At 42.3% G+C, this 21,804-nt stretch overlaps 1 protein-coding gene across 1 annotated transcript in view; it reads left to right on the forward strand.

The window, feature by feature from the left end:
* Positions 1–75: 75 nt before the first annotated feature.
* The window catches only part of cfap299 (cilia and flagella associated protein 299), a gene marked incomplete at both ends in the record, with an annotated part of 38,711 nt that continues 16,982 nt past the window's right edge, over positions 76–21,804 (forward strand). The window contains 3 exons of the mRNA XM_084467759.1: positions 76–183; positions 5,149–5,258; positions 12,036–12,126. Coding sequence (XP_084323885.1) covers positions 76–183; positions 5,149–5,258; positions 12,036–12,126 — 309 coding nt within the window. The remainder of the gene's footprint in view (positions 184–5,148; positions 5,259–12,035; positions 12,127–21,804) is intronic.

Consider the following 21,804-nt stretch of genomic DNA (forward strand, 5'->3'; position numbering starts at 1 on the left):
AGGTGGTTGCTATAGCAGCGGTTAGGTGGTTGCTATAGCAGCGGTTAGGCGTCCAAAACAAAACATCGAGACAACATGACCGACGACAGCGCTGATTCACTCAATGATGTCGTCACACAATTTGCCTCTTACGAAGACTTTCTCGATTCCAAAATAACAACTTCTGCTCTGTACTACCTAGAGGTACGTATCTAGTGTCGAGGTAATAGTATTTGCTAAATGAGTGTAATGTAAATCTAGCCGGTCGTAGTAAACAGGTAAGTTGACAGAATGTTTCTCCTGCCGTTCACACGATACAACATGTGGGTAATACATTTGAGCCCAGCCTGTTTAAAAACGCAACAGTGTTACTGTGTTAATTCATCAGTATTAGCGCAGGGGTGCGTGTTCTCACAGTAGGGCAAGATGTGCTGATAGAGCAACAAGCGCACAGGCAGTGTTGCCAGATTGGGCCAGATTTCCCGCCCAATATGGCAACCATGGCTGCAACGCGCTGCCGCCAGGCTGGGCTGCAATCTGGCAACACTGCTCACAGGTGAATTGTTCTCCTTTAAGACGACCCAATGACTTCTCAACTGGACCTCAACACTTATGTGGCATATATTTAGGGTTCACATTTAGTGCTGTCCAAATGTATTTATAATTCATTCGCGAAGTCTGCTTGATCTGAACATGGGTTATGGTTGGGTCAAAAGCCTATTTCAGAGTTTGTCCAGCAGATGGCAGACTTGTTAATTGTAAGCCTACAGCCTTGGAGCAGTGTATAAGGACACCTGTCTCTACACACCTGAGTTAGGATCCCTGGTAACTTGGACTACAATTTGACGAAGATGTCGATGACGGTCTAAATACCCTTAAGTACTCCTCCTTACACTGAACACGTAGGCCAAATGCACTGAACATGACTTAAAGCCCTAAACCATGGGCCTAATGTTATTTATAGATGAAGCTATGACGTGCTGACGTTATGACGTTAACAGCTATGACGTTAACATCCTTGAAAACAATTTTTAAAAATAAATATTTTTACTTGCATGGGTTTGTGTGTTAGGAGTGCAGAGGTAACGGGCCGGGAGAGAGGGCTGGGCTGGGTGAGCTTTAATCCACCAGCAGCCACTGGCCTCTGCAGCCTGGTTTCAAATAATGACTCCATCACTGCCCTACATGTTGGTCTGCAGCTTCACAGCCACCTCCCCATGACTTTGGTTGGACTTAGGCAGAAAAGGCAATTTACAAAAATAGATACAGAATTTACTTAAAAAGGAATGAAAAAGGAGTAAAAAGGCCTCTTTTCCACCTGCTATCTTTTCTTAAATCATCCAGATAAAATTTCTAAGGCAAGAAGAAGTCATTATTCATCTGAGGTTCAAGTATAACCTTGGTTCATTGGTCTTCATTTCCCCTTTAGGAGCTGATCCTGTGTTTAAAGGGGTAGTTCGGGATTTTGGACATCGGACCTCATTTACAAGTGAGCCAGTGTGTTATTTATTATTGGAGACCGTTTTCAACACTTTTCATTCAGTCCTTCTAGTTGCAGAAATCGCTGGTGCTAGGCTAGTGCAAGTCGAGGGGAACTGCTAGCCTGCCAATAAAAACAGTTTTACCCACTCCAAAGTACACCCAAGGCAAACTAATTATAATGCCCGACTATCGATGTAAATGTCTGTGTTGATAGAATAGTGTTAGAAATAAACTTATCCTTGCATCGCATTGCATTTAGTTTATAATCCCTGTAGTTGGAAGCAAGCTACGGCAGCGGCGGACTGATATTACCTGGAGTGTGCGTCTCTGTTTACGTTCTGCTGTAGTGAATTGGTTGCTACACCGGAGCAAAGTGAAATTCCGCCGCTGCTGAGAAAGTAGTCCCCCAAAATGTAATGTGATCATTGCGATACAAGGATAGTTTTATTTCTAATATTATTCTATCAACACAGACATTTACATCGATAGTCAGGCATTATAATTGGTTTGCCTCGGGTGTACTTTGGAGTGGGTAAAAGTGTTTTATTGGCAGGCTAGCAGTTCCCCTCGACTTGTGCTAGCCTAGCACCAGCGATTTCTGCAACTAGAAGGACTGAATGAAAAGTGTTGAAAACGGTCTCCAATGATAAATAACACACTGGCTCACTTGGAAATGAGATCCAATGTCCAAAATCCCGAACTACCCCTTTAAGGGTTAAGCCCAGTTCAGACCAAAGATTCGCGACGCAACTGCTACGTTCTAAAAACTGGGCAGTTCACACTGCTGCACCGGGCGGCGACGGTAGGTGGTCTCCCTAGCAACTGTGAACGCTCTGGCACAGCTGAGCCTAACTTAGGTTTGTGATTAGTTTTATTTTTATTTTGGTTGAGAGTAGGCTAGAGTTGCTGTGTTTCGTCATTCTACACTACTTCTGCATTGTAGTAATTCGCCGGAGTTTAGTTTGTTTAAATCCCGCTAGTTGGATACATTGCATTCTTTCATAGTGGCGACTTCTCTACTACAAGGGAAGCTCGGCTTCACCTAAAATTTCAAAAATGAAATGGTCAGATATATACTGTTGTGTTAACATTTCATTGATTAAAAATGCGTTAGAACACGTTCATCTCGAAGACGAGTCCGTTCAGAATCAGCTGCTTATCGCAGGTCGACTGACTCGATTTCCTTCTCATACATTCCCGTAACGTCACAGTGCATTTGCCTGTTGAAGCTCAGCGTCCATCCACTTCAATGGGGCTGTTTAGAACAGCTTTTTTTAGTGCGTCGAAAGTCGACGGTCATTGGATAATCCTGCGATTATGTCTCTCCCACGGACGCTCAGCATCTCTCGGGGTGAATGGGGTAGTGGGCTGGCCTGAATGCTGGGCTTCCCCTCTTTGAGAGACCAGCAGCCACCTCAGTAGGCACATCGTTCGTTGGTAGGGCTGAAGCGCTCGTAGAACCGTCTTAGCTCTGCCATAGTGATGTTACAGCTCCTGCAGTCTCCGCCACTGTACAGTAACCCCCTTAGAAATCCCCATTGCGTTTGTTCATTCCAAGTTCGCATCCATAGCCAACTGAGGCCAAATGAAACGGCATGTTTGAATTAAGGATAATGTCTCAGCTGTTCTTTATTTTGGGCCGTGGGTACAGCTGGCAAGGTCAGCTCGACTCGCTTCCAATAATTAAAAAAAACTCGTAACTTATTTTAATATTTTATTTATTTTACAATTCAAAAATGAACAAAACTGTCTTCTAAATTAAGGAAATGATACTGGAAAACGAATAAACCATTACAAGCAACGAGTGAACTTAATAAGCGATCGAAATACTTTTTTCAATCACCGCCTCTTTCCCTTGACATTTAGTTTTCACCTGACGAAGGCAACAGATGTAATTAAGGCAACCTGGTCTCACAGGAATCCGTGAAATTAGTCGGTCTACGTCCTGTATAGTAGGCTAGCCTATATTTTTTATTTAACGTCTTTAATGGTAAGAGACTGCACGGGGATGGATAATGAGCGTTGTTTAAGATGAAATTACAATGCCACAATGACACCTTCAGCTATGAGAGACCCCATAGTTTTTTGCCATTATTGCCTTTTTGGGAGCTCAGTTCCCTCTGGCTCCCACGTAATTCGAACACTGCTTTATACATTTGCAGGGCATGTAAAATAAGTGCGGTGTCGGAATGGGGGCATGTCGGACTGGCAGCATGTAACCATAACACCGGCTAATGTGTAACGGTAACGGTGGTACCACGGGACCACCAGTAACGGTGGTCCCGTTAAAATAATGTTAATGCCTAACATTATCTACAATCGTTGTTCTGGAACCAAAGATAATACCGTTAGCATCTACAACTTGTAGGCCTATTTAATAAGCCTAAATTGTTCTGTGCTGTGTCCTGATTGGCTGAAGAGAAATAGCCACATTGTTGCGTTCTAAAACTGGACCTGGCGATTTGACATGTTCAATCTTTGGCAACTCCTTGCAACTCCTTGCAACGGCATCAGCCGCCTTGCGACGACCAGTTCACACTGCTGCAACTTTTTCCCTGCGACGTTCCAAAACAGTCTTGTTGCAAGTCGTTGCGTCGCAAATCTTTGGTCTGAACTGGGCTTTAGGGTTAAGGCTTGGAAAAATCCCCTAAAGACTAAGTGTTAATCATACTCATGAGGTAATTTGAGATAAGTTAAGTTAAGAAGTAATGTGCTGTTTTTTGTTGACAGCAGACAACTCATGACAGACATGCTATTCACATCTGAAGTCAATCTTAGTGATTATAGACACCCGATGTTGATTAACTGTGACTGTGTACATTAAATGAAATAATAAGACTTGTCATGGTGATTCACTTGTAGGACTGTTATTATATTTTCATTCTTAATATTGTTTGCTTTGCAAAACAGAAATGCTAAAAAATGAATGAATTTGATTGTTTAAGGGCGCACTCACACTAGGCCATTCTGTACCGTGCCCAAGTATCTTTGCCCCCTTGAGTACGGTACAGGGCAACTTTGCCTAGTGTGAGTGCGCCCTAAGAAGTAATAATGGAAATTAAATATCAATAGTAGTCAACTGCACATTTGTCGGACGATGCTGTGTGAATTGTGGTGTCTCTGCTCTAGGAACAGTTTGCATTTTCACTCCCAGAGAGTGAGGAACGTTGGCGTGGCATTGCAATGTTCAGGAAGGCAGAATGAATGTATGGCTGATAACTTAACAGAAGTGAATGTTAACAGAGAACTCCCATTCCATTCCAATCATCTCTATGTCAGATGTTTGGTATTAGGGCTGAGCAAGGTTTGTGTGAAAAAATGATGAATTCCTCACCCCCTGATGATTCATATTCCCTCTAAATGAGCTGAAATGATTTTAGAAATGATAGTATTTAAATGTGTTTTGGGATAATTTTACCTTGGCCGCTGCAGGTAGAAAGGAGGTGCTACAGGTAGAAAGGGAGGTTCTCCGGATAGTTGAGGAGGTACTACAGGTAGAAAGGGAGGTTCTTCGGGTAGATGAGGAGGTACTACAGGTAGAAAGGGGAGGTTGTACAGGCAGAAACCCAGCTGTATAGGTAACAGGGGAGGTTGTTCAGGTAGAACGGGAGGCTGTGCAGGCAGTAAGGGGATGTTCTCCAGGTAGAACAGGCATAGTGATGCTTCTGTCGCTGTGTGGTGCATTAGGATGAAGAGCTGGCCAGGCAGCTGGTGGAGTTAGGCCAATGGGGCACCATTCTCACGCGGGAGGAGTTTCAGTCCCACAAAGTTTCTCCATCGCTCAGGAACCAGCACCGGTGAGTGAAGCAGAAAACACCAGGTCCCTGGCCTCTACCAGGTCCTCTAGCAGTACTCTCACAGGCCCTCTCCCAAGGCCTGGAGAGCCCAGGAGCTCCATCTCCATCTCTAACCATCTGAAGAGGACCTCTGTCTGATGGGGGAACCGAGGAGTGGACTGTGACATGTTTATTTTTGAAGGACGGCTGTCTACCGCACTATTAATATTTCATAGACATGTCTATGAAATGGACCCACCTGTGAATGGACCTGTGGGGACATGGTGTTGCATTAAAGGAGCGTTGGCATCAGGAAACCTTCCATGTTCCAACTATTCCTACAATATAGGTGCTTTCTAAAGTGGGAAACTTCTGGACCAACATGAGAATTGATAAAGTAATTCTTGTTTTTTGCGTATTCCTTTGAATTAATTCATGTTTTTTTCTTTTGTTTAATTTCAAAGCTTTCTTTGAAATTATCATCTTTGTTTGAGTACATTTTGCTTCTCGGTCTCAAATCAGATCTTACAAACTATGGGCTTCCTGTTATTCCCCTTGATAAAATAAAAACCCCTCACACACATAAACACACACACGCACATGCACACACACGCACACAAACACACACACACACACACACACACACACACACACACACACACACAAACGCACACACACACACACACACACACACACACACACACACACACACACACACACACACACACACACACACACACACACACACACACACACGTCTCTGATGAAATGGGAGCCTGGAACACCTGCAACCTTTCATCCTCCCCAAACACCACCCAACACCTCCCTGTCCTCCCAACACCACCCACCACCTCCCTGTCCCCCCAACACCACCCACCACCTCCCTGTCCCCCAAACACCACCCAACACCTCCCTGTCCCCCCAACACCACCCACCACCTCCCTGTCCCCCAACACCACCCACCACATCCCTGTCCTCTCAACACCACCCAACCCTGCCCTGTCGGCCTGGCACCACCCATACCGCCCTGTTCCATCCAACACCACCAACAGTGCCCTGTCCTCCCAGCACCACCCAACCCTGCCCTGTCCGCAGGCCACTTGGCTCATATGATAATAAGGTCACTTGGTTAGGGGAGACTTGGCTATAGCAGCTAGGCTACTTGGCTATAATGGCAGCTAGGCTACTTGGCTTGGGGCTAGCTGGGCCCCAAGCCCCAGTAGGTTGGTGGTGTTACTGGGAGCCGTGTTCTCAGTATTCAACCCTCTGAGAACACTGCCATCATTTCTCTTCAAAATAAAGCTAAAGATGTGTGTTAATGTGTGTGTGAATGTGTGTGTGTGTGTGAGTGACTGCGTGTGTGTGTCGGGGGCCGCTGAAGGCTGTAGTGCCTGCAGAGCTGTCAGCTTGTAGCTGGCAGCTTCTCCTCCCAGGACCCCTCCTCCCATGACTCCCCCATTGCGGTGTTTGCTCTGCGCTCTGTCTCCCCCCCCCCCCCCCCCCCCCCCACCACCCTGGGCTCTTTAGTGTCTGCAGATGTATAAATAGAGCTACTTCCCATTAGCCTGAGCAGCTAGCGTGCATCCCTGCACCTGTGGTAATAAAATACCAGGGGAATGCTGATAGCACAGTGCTGATAGCACTGTTGTAGCCCTGCTATAGCCCTACTGTAGCCCTGTTGTAGCCCTGCTATAGCCCTGTTGTAGCCCTTCTATAGCCCTGGTGTAGCCCTGTTGTAGCCCTGCTATAACCCTGTTGTAGTCCTGCTGTAGCCCTGTTGTAGCCCTGCTATAGCCCTATGTCAGCCCTGGTGTAGCCCTGCTTTAGCCTTGTGTTAGCCCTGTTGTAGCCCTGTGTCAGCCCAGGTGTAGCTCAGGGCTGAGAAATTAAACCTGAGCATTACAAAAGGCTAAACAAAAAGCTGATGCTCCCTGGGTCCCAGTGAAACTCAATCCATAAATATATCAGATGGAATGAATGGCACACTTTGTGAGCTGTAGTGATTTGTAAAAGGGAAGGGCCGTCAAGAAGCTGTTAACCACTCTGTCTTTGTGTGACAAGGTTTACTTCGGGCCTCTTACCGGTGTTCAATCCAACGGTGTACGAATACACTGCATTCAAAGTTGATAAAACTAGTAGTCGTTACACTAGATAGTTCATACACTAAAGAAAGTGTATGAACACATTAGAAGCAGAAGTAGGTGAATAACCTTACCCACTTAATCCTTCTGACCCACAGCCCACCTCCTCCTCACCCACAGCCCACCTCCTCCTCACCCACAGCCCACCTCCTCCTCACCAACGGCCAGCCTTCTCATCACCCTGAGCCCACCTCCTCAGCCACAGCCCACCTCCTTCTCACCCACAGCCCAGCCCACCTCCTCTTTTCTGGTCTAAACCAGGGCTAACCTCCTCTATTCTGGTCTAAACCAGGGCTAACCTCCTCTATTCTGGTCTAAACCATGGATTTGAATGTAGGCTGATTAAGAAACTGACCAGACATGGATATACAGGATATGCAGTTCCACCTCTGTCCCAGTAGATGTTTGATTCCAGTGGAACAGCTTCCATGCCAATACATGACAGGTAGAAGCAGGATTGATTTCAGCACATAATATTCTTTTTATGCAGCAGTTGTGCCGAGACAATGCAGGAGTCTGTGTTGGGTTATAAATAACTATACAACATGGATTGAATGTGTCGTTGGATACCATGCGGCCACGGGGCGGGGGGCCCCCAGGCACAGTGAGGGTGCAGGTGAAATCTCCCGTGCACAACAGTGTGAAAGTGAAACCCTCACTTCATTGTAATCAGAGGTGACAGAGGATTAAAACAACTCAAAATAAAAAAATTATCACGCTGGGTGGAATTTCCCATGCCTACAAGCCCAAAATAATATTTTCCATCAGATTCATTTTCCCAAGAACTTTTGAAGGAAAAATATTCTGGTACAATAACTGTCGGTTGTCCAGAAGTCGTGTAGAATTGAAAGGTAACATCTGCCACACCGTTGGCAGGTTTCATTCAGTTTATCCGCCTCTGCAATTAGATCAATTATTTCAAAGTCAAACATCGGCTACCAGCAAAGACATTTCTGGAGGAAATGTGATGCCAAACAGATGTCCCTCAGAAACATCCCGTTTTAATTAGTGTCTCCATATTCCTGGATTTCACAGCACCCTGCTGAATATTGATTTGCAACAATATGCAGATAGGAATGTGTGTTCATCCCTCCATTAACTTTGTTATGGAATCCCATTGATTGTAGCTGGATTGGTTAGTTTTTATCTTTAAAAAATATGAACGCAAATTAGATATACATCAATATATTTATAAAGTAGAACTAAACTACAACTACAATCATTTTAGTGAAAGTGAGTGAATACCAAACTGCCATGGTTCAACAGTCCACCTTGTTTGTGAAAGGAATTGTCCCTATGCCCTATGCCATTGCTAGCCGCCTGTGAGCTAGCAGCTAGCCATATTTGAGCTAGCAGTTAGCCTTCAGCCATCCACAAGGTCCTAGCCGGACAGTGTGTTTTTTCCCAAAGCAGTTCTGAGTAAAGCACGTCCCCCAATCCCACGAGTGGACCAGACTATATTCTGAAGTATAGCAGGCAGTGAACAGACGACAGTCTGACTATCACCAGGGACACTTGGAAGCCATTTGCTATATAAATAGTTTAGAGCATCATTTTAGGGGCCAAAGTGAAGGAAGGAGGCCTCCCTGTAATTCTTTGTTTATATGTCCATAAACACACTGGATAGTTCCCTGCTCAGATCACCCCCAGCAAAGCAGGCCAATGCACCACACACTCATACTGGCTTTAGCACTCAGGGAACGGCCCTGCATCCTGACACTGTTATAGTGCGTGTTGACCATCGCACGGTTTCTTCAAGCCCTCCGGAAAGCTAATGTGTAGAATTTCAGCGGCAGGGTTTAGCTGATACAGAACGTTAATCTTGTTAATGGAGATGCTAATAAGCCCAGCTGATAGCCATTACCCTTCATTTCTCTACCAACCTCAAGCCCACCTGCCCCGACCACAAGACAAACACACGACTATGTGAGGAAACAGAGCCTCACATCGGCTCATTAGTCACTAATAAGCCCAGATGTAATAGCCAGACTCTTGTTGTTGTTGATAAGAAATGAATGGAAGGAAGGGAGCAGTTTGTTAGGGTTTGGTAGTGGAGGTGTTCCTCGGCCTGAGAGCGTGACTGTGGGTTTCCTCAGCTACTGATCACTTGCCTCCTGAACACCTGTGTTTACTTTAGGCCCTACCCCCCCCCCCCTCTCGAGCATCCTGCAGCTGTCCTTCACTCACAGCAACCCCCACCCCCCCCCCCCCCCCGACCACCACCATCCAGCCCACCACTCAGCCCTCACAGCCCCACCCCAACACCCCTCCCCCACCACCACCCAGCCCTCCATCCTCAAGCCCCCAGCCCCGCAAATATGTGCTGCCCCGGCAGTTTTCCCGCAGTGGGATCCTCTAAGACTTTCATTATGGGGCACAGGCCAAAGGAGCAGTATAAATAACATTGGAACTGCTATATTTTCGCATTCAGATCCAGTTCCCTATTATTGTAATTTAAAGCATGGCACAGAGCCAAAACACTTGCTGTTTTAAACATGTTTGCCAGTTGAATCGGTGCTCTGTGTGTGAGTGCAGTCTAACCCTCACCATTACACACTACAGTGAAAAGGACACAGTAAGAATTACACCCCCATAGCAGGTGTGAAACAGATATAGTGATTTTATTAGGAGGGAAAATAGAAAGTAGCTTGTGTCTACTTGGTCACTGGTTCAAATGAGCCTCTTGATAATACTGAGCAGGTTAACAGCTCTAGCTATCAACACAAAGGCCTTAATCTGCCACAGGAAGGTAATGTATGGCTGTGGTGTTTTAGTGTTATTTACTAAAAGATTGGGACAGAACCTTACTGGTCGGGATTTTAAAACATTTGATGACAAAGGGAGAATCTGAAATATGTTTAATGTCTCCATTAAACACACATTGTTTATCACATTGTTTGAAAATTGGATGTTGTGAAATATATTTTTAGAAGACAATCTGCCTGCTAATTCAACCAAATATTTGATTAATTTAATTTGGATGTCATGTTGTTTAATTCACTGAAATTACTTTTTACACATCAACTGTATGACCCATCATCATGTGTTCTGAAAATAAGGAATGTAGAAACATTGGTTAAGGCATGTGTGTTTGGAAGGTGCATTTATTGTCTGTTTCCAACCATGTGAAATTATATGAATATATGTTCATAACCAACTGAGGCTCATTCTAAAACTCAGTTCTTGAATGGAAATCATCAGCCTCTACTATTTCCTCAACTAGAGTACTACTTCTAATGCATAGTGTGTACAAATCACAATCTTGATGATCAGCTCATCCACCTTTCAGGATTTTTTTTACACTAAGCAGTCTGATATTAGAAAACAGCAGAGCGGCATGGTGGTTCCCCAGTAATTGTTAAAAAGCCCATTTGATGTCAATCCCACCGTAAGGCCTTCCTGTGACGAGGAATGCAGAGATACTAATTAAAACGTGACGTTTCTGAGGAACATCTGTTTGGCATCAGATTCCCCTGAGACCCCTGCCTCGTGTTAAAACTCCTTCCTCCACCTCTCCTCTCAGCGGACATATAGAGATTTATTCATAATAATAATAATAATAATAATAATATGTTAAGAATAATATGTGGCCTATTTTCCTGATTTACTGATGAACAACCTGCAGCTAGCCATGTGGTACATGCATCCAAAGGGAAATCAAAGTCAGTAAAATATGTTTTAACTGACAATAAACATGACCTTTTCCCCTTGATCGCTCATATCCACACTATACACTACACATTGATCCAACAATGCCTGACATAAAAAAGAACAATTCAGTTTATTGTTATTAATTTTGCTACTGCCTCAACAGCTGATACTGTTTTGGAATTAGGAAATGGCTTTAATAAAGTAATCCATATTACTTTATTAATATTAATTGGATTTCACATTTCCTTTCCTGTCATATTGGCATGACCCATACATCTCTAGATGTATATATCGATATGTCTATATAACTGTCTTTAACATATCCATGTTACCATTTTTACTGTCCATGCAAACATGTTTACTATCTTTTAACTTTGTGTAGGCATGTTTACTGCCCGTGTCAATACTGTAGGTTCACTATCTCTCTTGACCTGACGGATTGTTTGCCCAGTGTTAACTCTTGCCGAGGGCCTTTGGTGCTGTTGGCTTTAGGAACCTCTGGTGCTTGTGTTTTGTCAGGTGTACAGATTTCCAGCAAGCCCCAGAACCATGTTTCCATAGAGACGCTGAAGAATGGGAGTAGAAAGCTGTCATAATATGATCTATCATTCCATCCTGATACCGTTCATCGGACACGTCGGGCCGCCAGCGAATAGTTAGAAAACACCTTGGATCATGTTTGAGAAGCTGTGTGATCTGGAAAGCAGATCTTGTACAATGTTCTCTATAACCCCAGTGTTGACCAACTTCCATCCAAACCTTGAGTGTTCTTGATGCTTACATTCCTCCCGAATTTGTAGTACTTCTTTACCCACTTTGTTATATAATTAGATTAATAATGTGTTGTGGATTTGTACTGTATTGTGTATATGTATTTTTGGGAGACATTCAAAATGTTTATTCTTTAATAGAGCAGAGATTGGACAAGAAGTCTATGGGTTGTCTATAAAGACTTCCAACTCAAAGACTATATGAAAAAAAATGGTTTCAATCTTGTATTTTCCAGGACACTGGCAAGTGCAGGAAAAGAACTGAAAGACAATTTCCTGAAAGCTCTGGCAGAGAGAGAGGAGAACAATCGCAATGGAATATTGACTGTGAGTAAAATATATTCATTATTAGGTGAGTGCTGCATGCAGGGCTCAAATATTGTTCTTCTTAAGTTTTATTCTTTCTTTCTTCTTTATTATTCTCTACAAACTGTGGGACCAATCTCCTTCCTCAATTTTTCACCTAGAGACTCCATTCCAATTTTAAAATGTTCAGATTAGCTTGGAATCGCACGCTTCTTTTCAGATTTTTAAAATATTTTATACTTAAGATATTCTACTTTTAAAATATTATTTTTTACAATGGAAGTCAATAGGAGGACGGTGGAGCCGTTCGCCCATTCTCTGACACTTCGTAACTTGGACTTCGTAACTTGGTCAATATTTTATCGTTAACAAAGGTTTAACAAATCAACACACTTGTATCTTCAATAATCTGAAAACAGAATTTCGATTACCTTCATACTTTTTTCAAAATCACAGTTTAAGTTCCATGTCGGCTTGTTTTCAGTTGGTCTCATTGATTTATGCTGAGGTTGCGCGCGAGGACGTGCAGGCAGTGTTGCCAGATTGGGCAGTTTCCCGCCCAATTGAACTACTTTTAATAACGTTAGGCTGGAAAAATTAACATTAGGCGAGTAGGCTATACAATTTCGGCTGGTTAAAAAAAAACAACTAGCGGGATTATTAAAATTCTTTCTACAAACATCAATCAATAAGGCATATTGTTTGTACTACTACTACTACTACTACTACTACTACTACTACCTTCAGCTTTGACAGTATTACAGTATCACATCCAGCTTTTGTAACAATGTATTTCAGCACTTTGCTTCTACAGGTAACGTAATTCAGCGTCAGTCAGTTTTCAATTTCAGCTTCCAGGTGCACTGTGCACTGCAATACATTTGACCTTTCAGATTTTTCAGCAGTACATTTGGCAATACATTTGACCTTTAGTTCAATTCATTTTACATTTCTCCATTTTTAGCAATGCTTTGTGCTTTTAATTCAGCTGTCACTTTATTTGTTTTCAACCATTTACATTTAAATGGTGTGCATGTTTACATTGTTTACTCCATTTAGACTTTTGAACTTTTATTCAAATCCCTTCATTTGATTTAAGCCATATAAAGGTCCCAGTGCATGCTATTTTATGGATGCTTTAATATAGGTGTTAGTGGGCCCCTAATACAGTACTTGAAGATGTTCAAGAAATTCAGCCTTGTTGCAGAGTTACAGCCACTACGAGCCAGTCCCACAATGAGCTCTCCACAAACGTGCCGTTTTTAGAGGCGAGTCAAGGTGGAGGGTGGGGGTGTGGCCCTGAGCAGCTTGTGGCCACGGTACCATGCGCTAATGTTTACAGTGGAACACTGAACACTCCGGGTGCTCCGGCGGGAGTCCTGGAGCTCTATATCTAAATAATATCATATTATATTTAGATATCTATATAATATAATATATATTATCATGGTCAAAAGCTGTTTGCGCCTCTGGTTGATATTATGAATCTCAAACGACTGCGTCGGGTTCTCAGACGCCTCTGGTCACTTCCACGTCAATATTAAATACGGACTGAACCATGAAATGGAGGAGAAAGGGATTGTTGCCCACGATTATTGCCCGGGGTTGTCTCCCGCCCCGAGCCCCGCTGCCCGCCGGAGCCCATTGCTCCGTAGACAACCCCGGGCAACGGGTAGCGTTCAGCGGGCAGAAGGGCTCCGGCGGACAATACTGGGCAACAATATTTTTCTCCTCCATGTCACGGTTCCCAATTCCTTCTCAACCATGGCCGAGATAACCCCCACTATGAATCTCGTTGTGGAAATACCAGAGACCTCAGAGAACCCGACGCAGTCTAGTCTTTTCACCAAATGGGAGCTTTATGCAAGCTGGCGTTATTGTGTTGCGTGTTATGCGCCATAACACCAACAGCAGAACGGTTATCCAAAATACAGAACACTTGCGTTACAGTGTGTGTATTCACACACACATGTGGCGCTCGCACAGTCCTAGCTCATTGTCTCATTGGTGGGCCAAATTCTCTGGGCGGGCCAAGCAGAGAAAGGGGAGGTAACTTGGCCCCATATGACGACATATGGGGCCAGATCCCAAATCTGCACGTTTGAGCGTTCATTTTTTCAAAGGCGGTGCAAGATACCTACTGCTCGTTTTACACCTAACACCATTTTTAGCTACTGGGGGACCATAGGCAGGCTAGGGGAACTCATATTAATGTTAGAAAACCTCATGAAATGAAAAATTCATGCCATGGGACCTTTAACATTTCTTTACATCTTAAACTGTGTCTTTATTAAAACATATTTTCAACCTCACTTTGCACTACAGCACTCACCGCATTTTCAGCAGAAAATGCATTTTCTAGTTATTATTAATATTATTATTTTATTTTTAATAACTTATGATTACTATTATTAAATAATGTTGTTTGATGAATGAGTGTGACTCTATCTAGCTGCTACAGATAATTACTGACTCTCCTTGATTCAAATTCACACATCTAAAGGAAGTGAGCAAAATTTGCTCAACATCTTTACATTTCCACAGGCTATGCCAGTTGTAGGGTGACACACAGGCCTACCATAGCAAGGACAAAGGCGAAATCCTCTTCTACAATGTTTATGAAAACAGATGATTGAAATTATATTAATCATTTGACCAAAAACGGTAAAAGACCAGCAATCTATGATCATAATAATAATTAAGAAGAAATGTCTAATGTGAACAGTTGAGCTGAAGGTGGAAGACAGTAGCCAGGCACTTTTAACGTGAACAAGCGTGTAACATTTGATCAGATGTCCAGCAATCAATAATTCAAATGATATGCTCTTCATGTTGTAGATTTATTTTACATATTCACTCTATAACAAATACTTTTATATTATGGAACGTTGAGTGAGAAAGGATGTGGAATAATCCTTATTATATATCACCTGACACACTCTGCAACATTCCTTGGCTAACTTGCTTCCTCTGCTGGAATACCTTGATTTTCCGTCAAGTCCCACTCTGTTGAAAAAAGGCCCCACATTGGAGCACTCACTTATCGTGATGATGTTTTTTGCAAAGGCCTCAACATGCTTCTGTTTGATTTGTCCTAGTCATTCACACACACTGAATGCAACAATATTGCAAAGTCTTCAATTCATGTCTGCAAAACCTACACAACAAGGTGTCAGTACACCAAATGTACACTAGATGGCAATGTATCAAACACTGCCAACAAATCAATGTATGATGCGCAAATCTGTGGATGATAGATAACTAATAAAAAAGTATTTTTTATTGTTACACCTATTACTTTTTTAATACTATTGGAGTGTAAAGAACTTCTTGAAAGGAGAGCAACACTTTGTTCAACTTTTATTAGAATTAAAATTGAAGCTTGATAGCTGTTGCTTGGAACAGCTTCATCTTCAGCATCATCTTGCTTGTCAATTCACCAATCAGTAATCCGCAACATGAACTGTATGTGGACAGCCGTGTTATGGTTGTGCCTTTGATTTGAGAGACCTGAGACCATGCCACAAGGTTGCTTTGATCTTGCAGACACCTGCTTGAGTCGCCTACTTGCTGCAGTTGTAAGCTAAATATGCTAAATGGTAGGTTGAATGTGAGGCTGAAGCTGGCTGCTTTTGTGTGTTTTGATGCTAGGTATCTCATGCTTTCGTCCCTGGTAATGCTCAATCTAATTGCAGCATTTTACACTATTACGCCATCCTAATTAAAAGGCTGCAGGACTGGGTCATCGTATCAGGGACTTCCCTGCAGTGGTTCTCCTCTTACCTCTGTAATAATTATGTTTTGATGTTTTCAGTGGCTATTGGTGAGTTTGCTATTTCTATTTGTATTGTATTTAATCTTTTCCTCAGTCATGGGGTGTTCCACAGGGGTCAGTTATAGGTCCTGTCCTGTTTTCCTTCCACATACTTTTGTTCTCCTGGGCCATTTTTGGTGCATTTCGTATCATTGCTTTGTGGATGACGTAAGGCTATATCTTTATTTAAGCCCAAACAACTTCACCATTCTGACCTTCCTGCAAAACCGATTAATAGATATTAAAGACCAGATGACCTGTAATGTACTGTATCATTCATACATGAAGTTGGTCTTCTAAGCTTCAGATGAGTCAGTTAAGATGTTTAAGATTGTTCTGTCTATAGAGATGGATAGACCTCAGCTCTCATGAAGAAGTCTTCTTCTGTTTGTGCACAGTGTTTCCTTCCTTCCGGTTTCCCCCAGGATACACAGACACCACACGTTTATTCTGAATGTATGCAGGATCTAAAGGCACAGCTGTTAGCCTTTAATTGCAGAATTAAAGTGTGGTGGTGGGTGGACTATTCATGAGTGTGTGTGTGTGTGTGTGTGTGTGTGTGTGTGTGTGTGTGTGTGTGTGTGTGTGTGTGTGTGGTTGTATCCTGGGGGATACCAGAGGGAAGGGTAAAAAGCGTGGTGGTGTGTTGTGTGCTGCTGCCTTGTACTATCTCTGTAATCAGCTTCGCCTCAGTACCTCACCTTCTGTGTGTCTTTCTTCTCAAACACTGCGGTTACGAAATGCTCTTTGCTGCCAAAAGCCACACAAACAAAAGGTGCACCTGGGCAGTGCTGGCTGTATTTACGCTGGCTGAGAAGAATCAAATACTGGTCACACCTGCGCAGGGAGCCTGGGGGATCCTTTGTTGGAGGTTAACCTGTGAAACCCAAGGTGTCCCACCATACTCTGCCCACCTGTCTGATGGGTCAGAGACCCCTGGTGATGTCACAACCAAGTGTCACTATAGCACTGAGGCCGAGTCACAATCCAAGTAAAAGTACAAGTTGTAGAGTAGTATGAGTAGTTGTCTACCTTTTCAACTTATCTGAGTCATTTAGCCAAAACTACTTTCTTTAATTATGACTTGAAATGTATTCAATGATGATTGATTTCATTGATTTTAGTTGTCTTTGAAAGACACTATTGCTAAATAAACTAGGGTTAAGACATGTAGTTCATTTCCAAGGCTAAAGTGTTCATAGGTTAACTGTTTTCATTCATCTTAATGTAATGGTGGGTTACTCCAAATTAAGTTGGTTGTAAATGAAGGGGTTAGGAGCCTTGGGCCTCATTAAAAGTAACACGTTCTATCAATCTCATGCACATTCTGAGTTCAGAAACAGACATAACCTGACGATGCCGAAAAAAAATAAAAAATCGGATTGACAGACCAGTTAGGATTTCCTAAGTTAAGATAAGATAGGAAATGGCCAACAGGTTAGGGACTGCTTCTTTAATGGGAAGTTAGGATTTTTCCTATCTTTCAGTCCCTAACTTAAGTTAGGAGGAGCAGTTAGGATTTTTTCTGTAATGAGGTCCCTGTTTCCCTTCTTCCTACTCATTTTGAACATGTCATTATTGCATTTCCGCTTTACAATTTTGTTTGTTTATTGTTCAATATGTTTTCAATAAAATTAATCAAATCCAAATCAAATGCTCCTGGAAGATCGACTTCTTCATATAAAGAAAGAAGGTTTTACGCAAGTGCTCAATTGTTTTCTCATGTCCTATATTACACAAGCTGTTTTGCAGCTTGTGACTTGCTGTGTGTCAAGGAATGTAAGCTGCATAGTTGTACTAGTGATGGTAATAGTGGATGATATCCACGCACCTCCAGTGTAGCTGTGCTGCTGCCTCCTAGCCGGTCTGAGGGTTATGTGGCCGCTTGGCCTGGGCTGGGTGTTCCATGCCCAGGGGGGATATCCTGCATGAAGGCCTTGTCTTTGTTCTGTGGACCAGCCACTTCTGTATTGATAAGCCCCTGTCACTATAGATAATAAGGTGGTCAGTCATGCAGCCCAGAGATCAAGTATAGCATTGAAATTAAAGCAGAATTCCCAGCCCTATTGCGTTACAGGCCATGTGTGTGTGTCTCTCTGCCCGAGCCCTTTGTCCTTGACACGGCCGGTAAAAACAACAATGGCAAGTTTAATTTCAAAGCAGCAGGGCAAGATGGCTGTCCGTTTGAAAGGCAAGAGTCGTGCAGTGCTATCGAATGACCCGGCCTAAATGGCAGAATGTTCCGGAGGTAGGGATAAAGGCTTGGTCGTAACTCAGCATCTATCATCTGGAATGTGAACTACCTTCACACATAACAACAGAAGCCAAGATACTTTATTATGGAAGTAAATCTGTCTCATCGGATTTTGAAAATAAAAAGCCATTGAATTTTAAGCACTGAATATTTATGCATTGAAATAACGTATCTGGATTTTTTTCCACTGAATTAAAGCCATTGAATTTCTAGCTCTGAATATTTATGCATTGAAATAACGTATCTGATTTTTTTTCTTCTGAATACGAAATTCAGCGTTAACATCGGAGGACCCAAGGAAGAGCAATCAATCCTAGATGCTAGATTGCGGACAAGCAAGGACAGTGAGCGGGTGTTACACCGAATTCTGCGACCCACCAAAAAGTGTGACCCCAGACCAAACAAAAGGCAAAGGGACCTCGGATCGCCCCAAATTGGTGCCCTAATAAATTGGGCTCTTAACCCACTACAATTACTCTTACGCTGCATGCAAATCCAGCCAAGTCACTGCAATCACACACACACACACACACACACACACACACACACACACACACTTCACATACAGGCAGGCGTTAGTTCATTGTTTATTTCATAAACTGCAGTAAAGTAAAAGGGTTAAAAAAACCAGTGTGCATTATAACAAAAACATAAATACTCCCCCCCCCCACCTAATCGTGCTTAATAAATACATTTGATTTCATTTGATTGGCATTTTACAATCCCATTCAATGGATAGGGCGATATGGTCCACCATCGTTGCTTCTTTCCCCATAAAAAGCTACAGTCAGGTTGATTTACCTTTGAGCATTTCCTATTATAGGCTACTGTGTAAAATGCTGTTTAGAATTAACGTTTGTAGCCTATCAAGAAAGAAAGACCCATCATCACAGCCGTTTTCGTTGACATGGCTTAAACCTGCTCTGCACATGCCTTCCCGCATCAGAGTCAGGTATCCAACAAGAAGTGACGCTCTTATTATTCCCGCTTGCTCTCCTTGCTTGATCACGATCTAGCATCTGGGATCGATTGCTCTTTCTTGGTTCCCCCGATGTTAACGCTGAATTTCGTACCTTGAATTTTGCAGCTGAATTTGGCATGTTGAATTTGGGGACGTTGAAAATATTTAAGTTGAAATTAGTACATAGCATTATGAATCAGAATTTAGACTGTTGCATTTTTTAACTTTGAATATTAAGTTAAATTCAGAAGAAAAAAAATCTGATACGTTATTTCAATGCATAAATATTCAGAGCTAAAAATTAAATGGCTTTAATTCAGTGGCAAAAAATCCAGATACGTTATTTCAATGCATAGATATTCAGTGCTTCAATTCAATGGCTTTTTATTTTCAAAATCCGATGATTTTTACTTTACTTCCATACTTTATTTGCTTTATGATTGATAAATTTCCAAATATTAAATATTATTGGGATTGGTTAACCATAGCTTTCGGAAATCTCATTCGACAACCTTTGTTCTGTTGTGGATCTCAAGGTTGGTTTCTTCAACTCCAAGACAGTCACATTTGGGTAGGCAATTTGGAGATACCAGCCAGAGTCAGCTAGATTTTGAAAGTATCCAACTGAAAAAATCCCACCACACGTCTCCCTGCAAAGCCACTCCCCCAAACACATGAATAGCTTGCTAGATTTAGCAATAACCAAGCCTTGTGGGAGATCCCGGTAATGCGCAACGAGTGCATGGGCAGAGTTGGCTCAGGTAGCCAGTAGGGGTGTGCCCATCCTGTCATTTGCATTGCGATCGATAGTCACAATAATCAAGTAACCATGTGTAACTGTCTACTGAGAAGGGCTGGTTGTTTAGAAGGGTATTAATAATGAACATTTGAGGCAGTTTAGTTTGTTTAAACATTCAAACAAGGCCAAAAGACACCAAAAGCTCTACTTACTATAAACGGTTAGTAACGAATAGAGCAGGTAGCCATGTTTTCCTTATTTGGCGACCCGTCAACCACAATAGTGCCTGTGTGATTTCTCTTAGGTTTAATAATAATTGTAGTGCCGTTCAATCAATCTTTGCATTGTTGACACACATTGAAGCTGTGTGTCTTCGGAAACGTTTAGGCTGTAACACTGTATATATGAAAAGGACAAATTATCAGTTGATAATAAACTTTATTCTTCAGTAGTGGTCTCGCTGGTTCTGACTCAGGCTGGGAAGACACGCACTATGAAGTTATCTTTCCATGCAGAGAGAGTTCGAACAGGCGATATTACCTTTAGTTTGCTCACATGATCAATGTGTGACCATCTTCAAATTTAAGATTTTAAATATGCTATTAAAGCAACAAGTAAGCTTTTCCCTAGATAAGTAGATAATCAACAAGCCAAATGTACTATCTAAGCATCCTCTCCCCTCCTCTCTCATCATATCCCATCCTCTCCCCTCCTCTCCCCTCCTCTCCCCACCTCTCCCCTCCTCTCCCCACCTCTCCCCTCCTCTCCCCACCTCTCCCCACCTCTCCCCTCCTCTCCACACCTCTCCCCTCCCCCCTCTTGCTTTAGAGTACATATTTTGAGCAAAGGAGAGAGGAGAAGTTTGAGATGATTGGACAAAATTATTTAACAGGCTTATAGGCATGCAACAGCCACAGATAACGATATTGTCATTTACTAATTTACAAATGTATTTATTGAATGTCAGAGATATTTAATCTATAACCATTACACAGAAGTGAACATACAGAGAGTTTAATCTCAGAGATACCACTGCAGTCAGTTCCTATTTAATGTCTTGTTCTTTTAAAACTATATATATATATATATATATATATATATATATATATATATATATATACATTCCCTGGATATATGTATACAGTATATATCCAGGGTATCCAGGGTATAGAGTCCATTAATTACTCTTACTGAAGAACAATTTATATTCAGAATATGCAGGTTATAGCGGATAGCCTAGCAGGAGAACATGCTAGCTGATGGCCTAGCAGGGGAGCAAAGCTGATATCACATCACGTGAAAACAGTCCATAGAGATAGCTGCACGCCAAAAGATTGGGCTTTATTTGATATAGGTGTTGAAACTGATAACGGTATTTGACTTTGATGATCTTTGTTGGAAGGCAAAGAGTGAAAATGTACACGCCCTTATTTGTTTGAAAGAGAATATGTAACTTATTTATCTCATCTCAGATAGGAGGCTCTTGAGATGTGTTAGTGATGTGTTTAGAATGAGGGGGAAGGACTCAGAGAGCACAGCCAGTGTTAATGGTAATGGAACGACCAAAAGGCAACCGGCCGTTATGTTATTGTCTGCTCTCTGAGTTTTAACTCCTGTCACACAATGTGATCTTTACTATGTTATGTTGAACCAATCTCATTAACATGTAGGCTAATGTTATATAATATGCTACACAATGATCTACACCCCAACCAATCCCTGGCCCTCCCCATACCCCCTTTCAGCCAATTTCAACAATTCAGCCATTTACAGACCTGCACATCTTTCTCAAAACAATATTATCGGTTTAAGACGTATATGTTCTTCGTTCTTTCATTTTTTTCAGTTTTATCTCTACAACCATACATCAAAGCAAATTCCTTGTATACGAAAGCTTACTTGCTAAGCTATTTTATACTACGCAGAACTAT

Source organism: Micromesistius poutassou (assembly GCF_964030765.1).
Source record: "Micromesistius poutassou genome assembly, chromosome: 5".
NCBI classification, from domain to species: Eukaryota; Metazoa; Chordata; class Actinopteri; order Gadiformes; family Gadidae; genus Micromesistius; species Micromesistius poutassou.